The 9,947-nt window shown below is 73.7% G+C and overlaps 1 protein-coding gene across 1 annotated transcript in view; it reads left to right on the top strand.

Annotated features, from left to right (window-relative positions):
• Nucleotides 1-9,534, top strand: part of AURANDRAFT_66840 (hypothetical protein) — a gene marked incomplete at both ends in the record, with an annotated part of 12,253 nt that extends 2,719 nt beyond the window's left edge. Inside the window, 9 exons of the mRNA XM_009042222.1 lie at nt 66-698; nt 916-1,269; nt 1,361-1,429; nt 1,554-1,598; nt 1,917-2,030; nt 2,214-2,303; nt 2,585-3,415; nt 6,520-9,026; nt 9,174-9,534. Coding sequence (XP_009040470.1) covers nt 66-698; nt 916-1,269; nt 1,361-1,429; nt 1,554-1,598; nt 1,917-2,030; nt 2,214-2,303; nt 2,585-3,415; nt 6,520-9,026; nt 9,174-9,534 — 5,004 coding nt within the window. The remainder of the gene's footprint in view (nt 1-65; nt 699-915; nt 1,270-1,360; nt 1,430-1,553; nt 1,599-1,916; nt 2,031-2,213; nt 2,304-2,584; nt 3,416-6,519; nt 9,027-9,173) is intronic.
• Nucleotides 9,535-9,947: the final 413 nt, after the last annotated feature.

Raw genomic sequence — 9,947 nt, 5'->3', positions numbered from 1 at the left:
CCGAGCGGTGCCGCGTCGCCGCGTCCCACCTCCACGTGCGCCCGGCGCCGCTGGGCGCCGCGCAGATCGACCCGGGCCGCCACGCGGCGGCGCCCGACCTGGAGCTGGACGTCTCCCGGCTCGCGCGCGCGTCCATGGTCTTCCCGCTGCCCTGGGAGGACCCGGACGTGGCCGACCGCCACCTCGCGGGCCTCGCGGAGGCGTTGGACGCCGCGGGGGCGCCCGCCATCGACGTCGCGCGCGCGCCCTGGGCCGACCGGGGCGTCGCCGTCACGGCCGACGACGTCCGCCGGTGCCTCGCGCGCCACTGCCTCTTGCGCTTGGAGACGGCGGACGCGGAGACGTCCGCGGGCTCCGAGGCCGACGGCGCCGCCTACGCATTGGTGCCCCTGGTGCCGGGGCCCTTCGAGGTCCGGCTCACGCGAGGGTCGTCGGACCTCGGCTGCGTCCTCGAGGGCGTCCTCCGGCTCGACTGGTCCGAGCTCGCGCCGAAGCCGTCCGAGTCGACGCCGGGCAAGCGCCGGTCCGCGCTCGCGCGCCTCTCCGAGTTCCTCTTCGTCGACACGTGGCGCGAGTCGTCCCTCGCGGCGCGGCCCTCGCGGGGCCGCGCGAGCACGGCCCCGGGCCGCCCGCGGCTCCCGCGCGCGCCGCGCGCGTCCCGCGCCCGGTCCGCGGGCGCGGGCGACGTCGAGAACCCGGTCCGCAGCGAGGGCAACTGCGAGCTCTAGGGTAAAAGTTGGCCGCGTGCCAACAGTGCCGTGCTCTCCGTGGTGCGATTCGTGCGCGCGAAGTGCGCCGGGTCGCCCAACGGAACTCCCAACGGTCGAGCCACGGGGCAGCCCTCGCACTATGGTACCAAGGCTCTGCTTGCTGCTCGCAACTCTAGCCCGCGCCGCGCCCGAGTTCCCGCTGCAGTTCCGCGCCGTCGTCGAGACGACGGCGCACCTCGTGGACCGAGCGCAGGACTACCCGCCCTGGCTGCGCCGCGTGCAGCTCGACTACGACTACGTAAACAAGCGCGCCCGCGCCGCCGTGCTCCTCGGCCTCGACGCGGGCAAGAACTTCACGCGGCGCTACGACGCGGCGCAGGAGTACGCCGTGCGCGGCGAGCCCTACCCGGACTGCAAGCGGTCCTACCTCGGCGAGGCCATGCCGATGCCGGCGTACCCGTCGACGGCGGCGCTCGCGGAGGCGGACGTCGACATCGACGGGTCGCGCCACGAGCGCTGGCTCGTCGACATCCCGGGCGCCGAGCGCACGCACGTCTACGTGCGCGCCGACACGCGCTGGCCGCGGAGGCTCGTCGGCCCGGCCGCGTCCGGTCCCGTTGGTTTCGCGCGCCCACGCGCGCCCGCCGCAGACGAACGAGGCGCTCGTCGACGGCGCCTACGTGCCGCTCATGACCTACGACTTCGTCGAGTTCGAGGCCGTGGCGCCGGCCGAGGCCGCGTTCGATCTGGACGCGCCGTGGACGAAGGCGACCTGCGACCGGCACGCGCGGCGCCGGCGCCCGGCGGCCGCGCGCGGCGGCGACCCCGCCCCCCCCGTCGCAGGTCGGCGGCTGGCCCTACCTGCACCTCTTCCACCACTACCTCATGGTGTAGTAATATTTACGCCGTTGCGGGGGAAGAGGCGCGGCGACGCTCGCAGACCGGCCGGCGCCTCACTCCGTCTCCTCCGGCGCGTTGAGGATGGCGTACTCGTTGTTGACCTCGGCCTGGTTGCCCGGGCCGTTGATGTAGTAGTCGCGGCGCCAGGCCTGGTCACCGTCGCGCTCGTAGTCGGGCGCCTGGATCTGCGCCTCGCCGTCGACGGGCGGCACGTACTGGTTGTAGGGGCGGTAGTCGTAGTGCCAGGACGGGATCTCGTAGTCGAGGTCCAGGCCCCGCGCCGGGTTGTGCTTGATGCGCTCGTAGAGGTTGGCCGTGTGCGTCGGGAACTGGACCGTGTGCAGCGCCTTGACGTCGGCGATCTGCTTCTCGACGAACTTGGCGACGTCGGCCGCGGACTCGCGCTTCATGGGCAGCTGCGTGAGCACGCTCCGGTCCGCGACGAGCTTGCCCTCGAAGGTGTCGTCGTCGCCCAGGACCGCGCCCATGTACATGAGGTCGAGCGTCTTCGCCTTGGGCGTCTCCTCGAGGCCGTCGAGGATGGACGTCGAGCCCAGCTTCGCCTTGAGGGACCCGATGGTGTCGGACGAGTTGACCTTGTAGGTCGAGATCTGGCCGCTGGGGAAGTGGACGCTGATCTTGAGCTCGCCACTCGTCACGGGCTTGAGCTTCTCCATGAGCCACTCGCTCCCGGTGGTCTGGTGGAGCATGCCGGGCGTCGGGTGGCAGCCGGGGTACTTGGCCACGCCATCCTGGTTCACGTAGATGCCCAGCTCCGGGTTCGCGCCGATCTGCGGGCCGCCGGTCGTCGCAACCTGCGCCGACATCACGCCTTGCGTCGATTTCTGATGCGGGGTAATCGAGTTTCGATCCCTTCACCTCAAACTCGTTGACTCCCAGGTGCAAAGCGCATGGGAATGGCCATTCCTCGGGCTGCTGTGGGCTAGCAGCCCATCGCAATGGCCCGCGCGCAGCCGGCGCGCCACGGCGGCAGCCCCGTCTACCTCGCGCTGTTCAACTTGATCGTCGGCTGCTTTAGCTTCGTGGGCATCATCGTGCTGATCTCCGTGGGCTACTGGCTCGGCCCCGTCTGGAACTTCATGCTCCTCGCCTGCCTCATCGCCTCGCTGGCGCACGTCGTCGTCGTCGCCCAGGGCGTCTGCCGGCCGGAGCGCGAGGCGCGCCGCGTCCAGGCGCGCGTCGCGAACGCCGTCTTCGCGATCACGGCGCTGATGGCGATCGCGGCGGTGAACGCGTCCGCGGACGCGATGGCGCTCCACAGTTGCGCGCTGCGCGTGCGCTGCGACGCCGTGCACGCGACGTCCGAGCTCTGCGGCCGCCGCGTCGACGCCTACCTGCGCTGCCACGGCCCGTCGCGGAGCCAGCACGGCGACCGGCGCCTCGAGAGCGCCGACGAGGACGTCGACCTGTCGGAGGCGTCGCTCTACTACTGGGTCCACGACGACTGCACGGAGACCGGCGGCGGCGCGGACCGCGCCTGCGCGGCCTTCGAATCCAAGGAGGCCTGCGTCGACCACCGCTTCGTCGACGACGCGCGCCAGGACGACGACGACGACGACTGCGCCCCGGGGGAGTCGCCGCGCGAGCTCGCGGGCGCGATGGCGCGCGCGACGCTCGTGCTCCTCGCGCCCGTGGCCGTCGCGGTCGCGCACACGGCGGCCTGGACCGGCCCGCGCTTCGCGCACGTCGCGCCCGTCGTCGCCGAGGCGCTGCCCGTGGCGATGCCCTGCGGCGGCGAGAGCGCCGACGCGCCGCCCCCGCTCGCCGCGGCGGCGGCATACGTGGTCGACGATCCAGGTCGCTAAGTGGGTTCCGCGCGCCGGGGCGACGCGTAGGCGGGCGCGGGGCCGCCGTCGTCGTCGTCGGAGTCGGCGCCGTCGCCGACGGAGGCGAAGACGTTCCGCGGGGATATGGCCGACGGCGCGCTCCCGGCGAGGAGCATGGACCGCCGCGACGACGTGCGGTGCTCGAGCACGTGGCCGACGCCGTGCTCCTCGGGGTGGTCGCCGCCGTCGTCCCAGGCGACGGGCGCGACCCTCGGGCCGTCGTCGCGGAGCGCCTCGACCTTGCGCTCGTCGCCGTCCCAGGCCTCGCCGCCCTCGGCCTCGACCTTGCGCTCGTCGCCGTCCCAGGCCTCGACGCCCTCGGCCTCGACCTTGCGCTCGTCGCCGCCCCAGGCCTCGACGCCCTCGGCGGGCTCGAGGGCCCCCGCGTAGTCGCAGAGCGACGACTCCGGCAGCTCGACGGCGGCCTCGCAGTCGGCCTTCGTCGCGGACGCCCGCCGCCGGTCGCTCGGCCGCCTCGGCATGAGCTTGCCCAGCCGCGGCGCCGCGGCGCCGAGCGTCCGCGAGATGCGGCGGAGCCGCGCGACGAGGGCCCGGACGAAGAAGCTGTCGCGCAGCGCCTTGAGGCGCATGAGCAGGTAGGCGTCGAAGGGCGGCTTCATCTTGGCGACCAGACCCGCGGCGAACTCGAGGCCGACGGGCGTCCTCACCCCCAACAGGTGGCAGACGATCGTCGCGATGATCGGCCCCCAAAAGGCCAGGATGCCCAGAAAGATGCCGAGGCCGAGGCGGCTCGCGTCGCGCACGGCCCGGCGCGGGCTCTCGGCCTCCGTGCCGTGGTCGCCGATCTTTCGCCGCGTGTCGTAGTGGAACCACGCCGTCAGGCCCGCGGCGCCGCTCCAGGTGATGAGCGACGGCAGCGCGGAGACGGGGTCGCCCCAGTGCCTACCGAGCACGACGGTGACGATGTTTCCCCGGTGCAAAGCTCTCGAAACTCGTCGCCGCCGCAGGACGCTGCCCAGCGCTCGACGGCGCAGTAGAAGCCCCGGTTCGTGCCCACGTTGTCCCGGAGCAGCGGCGCCGTCGCGCAGCCGCAGCTCCAGAGCACCATCAGCGCGCACGCGGCCAGGAGTCTGCCCCGCGGGGCCCCGCGGGACCGCCGGCAGGCCGCCGCGTCGCGGATCGCGCGCCAGGGCGCGTAGGCCATGGCCGCCGCGCCGCAGAGGCCCAGGGTCGAGGCGAGGATGCCCAGGAAGCCCGACGCGGCGCAGACGGCGCCGCGCTCGTTGCCGCCGCCGTCCGTGTACAGGTTGAAGACGTGGTAGGGCAGGTACCTGCGGCGTCGCGTCCGCGACGACGGTTTTCCGGGCGCCGGGCCGCGCGAGAACACGAAGAGGGCGTCGCCCAGGAGCACGGGCAGCACCGTGTTCAGGAGCGTTCCCTGCGCCGACAGCGGCGACTCCGTGCGCGAGGCGATGGACCGGCCGACGAGGACGAGGCAAATGGCGCCGATGCTGCAGAAGAAGACGGAGCCGGCCCAGTAGACGCGCAGCTGGGTGGCCGTCCCGTGCGACACCATGGTTTGGTCACATCACGCTGCCCGCTTCACTTATCGGTCAACGTCGCTTCACTTATCGGTCAACGGATGCGGGCCTGCGCATGCCTCCCCTCCCCGGACGGACGCAGTCGGGCGCGCACCCCCTTCAATAACTCTAGAGTCCAACGGATATCATCGCGCGCCCTTGCGTTTCCCGCGCCGTCGCCGGCAGGCGAGGAGGAGGGCCGCGGCGGCGACGGCGGCGGCGCCGAGCGCGAGCGGCGGCGCGTCGTCGTCGGCCGCGGCGCGGTCGCACGCGAGGACGGCGTCGCAGATCGCGCGGCAGTCCGCGGGCTCCGTCCTACCGAGGAGCTCGCCGAGCGCCACCGGGTCCCGGCGGAGCTCGGGCCACGAGCGGTACCCCACGGATCGTCCCGCGTGGTAGTGGCGGACGAACAGAGACGACCGCGCCACGGCGACAGTCCTCCCGAAGGCCATCGACGACGTGTGTACGTTGTACTCGGCGACGGCGTCGAGGCGCACGATTGCCTTCGTCGCGCTCCGGTTGTGCGCGGCGTCGCGCCGCCGAACAACCTGCCGCGCGAGCATGGGCCCGCGGCGTCCGTCGCGCGGGCCCTCGAAGATGACCGTGGGCAGCACGAGCTGCGACACGCGCACGGGCCGCCCGCGCTCCGCGCGCCGGCTCTCCGCGCGGACGCGCGCGCCCAGGAAGCCGCGGGGCGGCTCGTCCGCGTCGACGGACGCGTACTCGTCGACGTCGACCAGGAGCATCCACTTCGCGACGTCGACGGCGCGGCGGTGCGCGTCGCGCGCGGCGGGCAGCTGCACGGCGGCGACGTGCTTGCCCGCCAGGGAACCGTCGGCGCGGACGTTGCGCCGCGCGACGGCGCCCCAGTCGACGTACTCGAGGAAGCCCGCGCGCGCGGCGGCCCGGATCCGCGGGTCCCCGTCAAAGCGCTCGCTCTCGCGGAGGTGCGCGTCGTAGACGAAGACCTTTTCCACGCCGGCGTAGCGGTGCCACGCGAGCCAGTGCAGGAGGTCGTCCACGGTGAGTTTCGCCGGGTCCGAGTCGTAGAGGCGCACGTGCAGCGCCGCGACGAGGAAGAAGGGCCGCGACCGCGACCGATTCGTGACCAGCGGTGCCGCCGGGCACCACGCGGGCGGGCGCATGCAAGGCCGGTGCCTGCGATGGCTCTTCAGCGCGCGTTTTGCAGGTCGCAAAGGCTGCAATGCTTCAGGGTTGTTTGCTTGCAAACCAAAGACGAGTCTTTGCTCAAACGAGCGCGTTTTGCAGGTTGCAAAGGCTGCCCATCAGTGCGGCCGCACTTCTTCAACTTGAACGCCGCATCTTTAAGGTGCACAAGCTCTCATCGGCAGCCGAGAGCTGCGTCGGCAACACGCTGGTCTGCCGCGCGGCACCCGCCGCCGGTGCGCCCGCGCGGGGTTCCCAGCGCGAGCTGCGCGCGCCTCGACGCCGCGTAAACCGGCGCGAGGCGCGAAACCCACGCGCTCGCGCCTTGGCATCCGGATGAAAATGTTCTGCCAGAACCTGTGGTGGCTCGGTGCGCTGCCGCTCGGCGCGCGCGCGTTCTACACGTCGGACATGTACCACGGCTGGAAGAAGCCCGAGGCCTCCGACGGCGCGAAGGTGACGACGGCGACGGCGCCCGGGTCGACGACGAGCTACTACGTGCTCGACCTCGGGCAGGACGACGGCGGGCTCCTCCGCGCGCTCGACCTCGACGGCTCCGAGGCGTCGCTGCTCGCGTCGCTCGACGAGAGCGAGCAGTCGCTGCTCGCGTCGCTCGCGTCGCCCGCGGCGGAGCCCGCCGTCGCCGCGCTCGTCGAGGCCATCGGCGAGGACGGCGGGCTCGTCGAGGCCATCGGCGGGTCCGTCTTCCACGCGCTCCGGCCCAAGGAGGCGCACGAGACGGCCGCGGGCGTCTGCGTCTTCGCCAGCGGCAGCGCGCAGATCGACGGCTGGTACGCGCGCCAGGAGGGCCTGGTCTTCGACGGCGCGTCCTTCCGGAAGGACCACCTCTTCGTGTCGCGCTTCGGCTTCGACGACGCGGCGCCGGGGTCGTACTACTGGTTCCTCAGCGACCTCAAGGACCCGGCGACGCACGGCGACGACGTCGACTACCTGCGGACCGTGGCGGCGACGAACGCGTCGATCCCGCCGCCGAAGCGCGCGGCCTGGGGCATCATCGACCGCGGCGGCGACGGCGACGCGGCGGAGCCGTGGCCGTCGCGCGCGCCCTTCTTCCTCGCGGCCGACGCCGGGGGCCCCTGCGACCGCGCGACGCGCTGGCTCGAGGGCGAGGCCGTGCCCGACGTCGTCGATTCCCTGCTCAAGGGCACGCTCGGCGCCGACGGCGGCGAGGCGCTCCTGCGGCGCGTGCTCGCGCGCAAGCTCGGCGGCGGACCGTGGGCCGAGCGCGGCGCCCGCATGGCGGCGGCGTCGGGTGACGACGACGTCTACGTGGCCGTCGCCCTCGCCGTCGCGCTCCTGCTCGCCGTGGGCGGCCTGCTCGCCCACGGCGTGAGAAGGCTCGTCGCCGACGCGAATTTGGGCGCCGAGGACCCGCGGGCGAACCTCTTCGCGCGCGACAACCTCTTCGACGCGCGCGACCGCCTCGGCGCGCCGCCCGCGCCCCGGATCCGCGCGGACGGCTGGCTCGAGGCGCCGGCGGCGGCCGTGGACGACGACGGCGACGACGCCGTCGAGGACGACTTCCCGCCGTCGCTGCGCGCGCGGCGCGCGTCGCTCGACGGCGTCGCGGCCGCGGTCGCCGCGCGGGGGCGCGCCGCGCTCACGGACGGGTCCGGCTGGGCGACGCCGGGTTTGGCGTTGTGCGTGCTCCTGCTGCGCGCGGACTACGCGGCGCGCGGGCCAAAGGCGTTCCTGAAGACGACGCTGGGCAACGTCGCGCGCCCGACGGTCGCCGCGGTCCTGGCGCTGGAGGCGTGCCGGCGGTGCCTCTTCGCGACGTTCTGGAAGGCCGTCGCCTGGGGCCTCGGCGAGCTGGACGACGACGAAGCCGCGCTGCTGCGGAAGCTGGCCGTCGAGGAGGCGCTCGGCGGCCTCGCGCTCTGCGCCGTCGCCGCGTGCGAGACGAGCTTCGCGACGGGCGCGCCGATCCGCGGCCACGACGCGCTCGGCAGCCGCGCGGCGGCCGCGGCGCCCGAGGCCGTGGTCCTCGCGTTAGTCGTCGCCTGCGCGTCGGCGTCCGTCGCGCTCCTGAGCCGCGTCGCGCGCGCGCGGCTCGCGCGCTACGCGGACGCCGCGGCGCCCGGCGTCGGCTACGCCGCGGCCTCTCGCCGCGCGGCCGGCCACGCGCGGCTCCTCGGGCTGCTCGTCGTGCTCGAGGCCGTGGCCCTGGCGTCGACGGCGTGGATCGTACGGCTGGCCTACGCCCACGGCGGCGCGACGGCGGCGCTCCAGGCCGTGGCGCTCGCGCTGCGGACCGCGAAACGGACGACGCAGGCGCTGCTGCACCACGGCGCGAGCCTGGCCCTCGGCGGCGAGGGCCGGCTCTTCGGCATGCTGGCGCGCTACCACGTCGACGACGCCTTCGGGACCGCGGACGGTGAGGTCTTGAAGCGCCGCTTCGCCGCCGCGCGGCGCCGCGCGGCGCGGCTCAGAGACGCGGACGACCAACGCTTCCGCGTCGCGTCGTACGGCGTCGAGTTCTGCGCGGACGTCGCCGAGATGGCGTTCATTTTGGCCTGGTACGCCCTCGAGCTCGTGTCCGGCTCCTTGGAGTTGTCCGCGGGGTCCATGCTCTTCTCTGTGTACGCGCAGCAGGCGCACGCGCGGCTGCGCGCGCGATTGGCCTACCACCGCGAGTGGGCCGCCGCGCGCCGCGACCTCGACGCGCGGTCGCTCTTCGCGCCGGCGGACGACGACGCCGTGCGCGCCTACGACGACATCTGCGTCATCTGCCACGACGGCTTCGCGGTCGCCGCGCGCGACGAAAACGGCGCGCGGACGCTCGACGCGCGGGCGCCCGCGCGGGACGCAACGCGACTTCAACGTGAAATGAGTCGACAGTTTCGACGCACGATGCTTTGCTGTGCTCGAGCACTCGCCGAGAGAAAACGATCCGTCCAAAAAAAATCAGCCGAATCGACGTCGATTTGACCGAGCGAGAGAAGTGTCGCTGGACCGGTCCATTCCACTGGTCGTTTCCCACGCAGGCAGACGCCCGTGCGGCTCCCGCGCTGCGCGCACCTCCTGCACCGGAGCTGCCTCCAGGTCTGCCTCCAGCACGCCCACTCCACGCTCACGCCCCTGCGCTGCCCCATCTGCCGCGAGCCCTGCAAGCGGCCCGACGCGGCTGGCAAGGCGCCACCGGCGGAGCCGCCGGCGAACGAGCCGCCGCCGGCGCCGGAGCCGGCGGAGCCACCGGCGGCGCCGGAGCCCCCAGCGCCGGAGCCACCGGCGGCGCCGGAGCCCCCAGCGCCGGAGCCACCGGCGGCGCCGGAGCCACCGGTGCCGGAGGAAGACCCGCACGCGCGTCGCGCCGCCGACCCGCCGCCGGCGGGCATGTTCATCTAAATCCTCGTTTCTGGAGCGTTAGCGGGCCTAGGCCGCCGCCGCGCAGCACTTCTTGTACTTCGCGCCGCTGCCGCAGGGGCACGGCGCGTTGGGCTTGACGCGCGCGCCGATCTTGTCCTGCTTCCGGTGGATCGTGATGCCCATGCGCTCGGCGAGGCCGCTGAGCTGCTGCTCCTCGCGGCGGTCGAACTCGGCCTCCTCGCGCGCCGTCGCCGGGAAGCCGTTCTTGAGCCGCGTGACCTTCTCGGAGACGAGCTTCCCGGCCGCGAAGGACACCTTGAACTGGGACCGCTCGCGGGACAGCGTCGGGTCCGCCGTCGCCGCGACGCCGAAGTCGCAGAAGCAGACGTGGTCGCCCAGGTCCGCGTCGCCGATGCGCACGCGGAGGTCGTCGCAGCCGGCCCAGACGACCA

This window comes from Aureococcus anophagefferens (assembly GCF_000186865.1).
Source record: "Aureococcus anophagefferens unplaced genomic scaffold AURANscaffold_28, whole genome shotgun sequence".
Lineage (NCBI taxonomy): Eukaryota > Pelagophyceae > Pelagomonadales > Pelagomonadaceae > Aureococcus > Aureococcus anophagefferens.
This window is presented reverse-complemented; position numbering and strand designations above follow the sequence as displayed.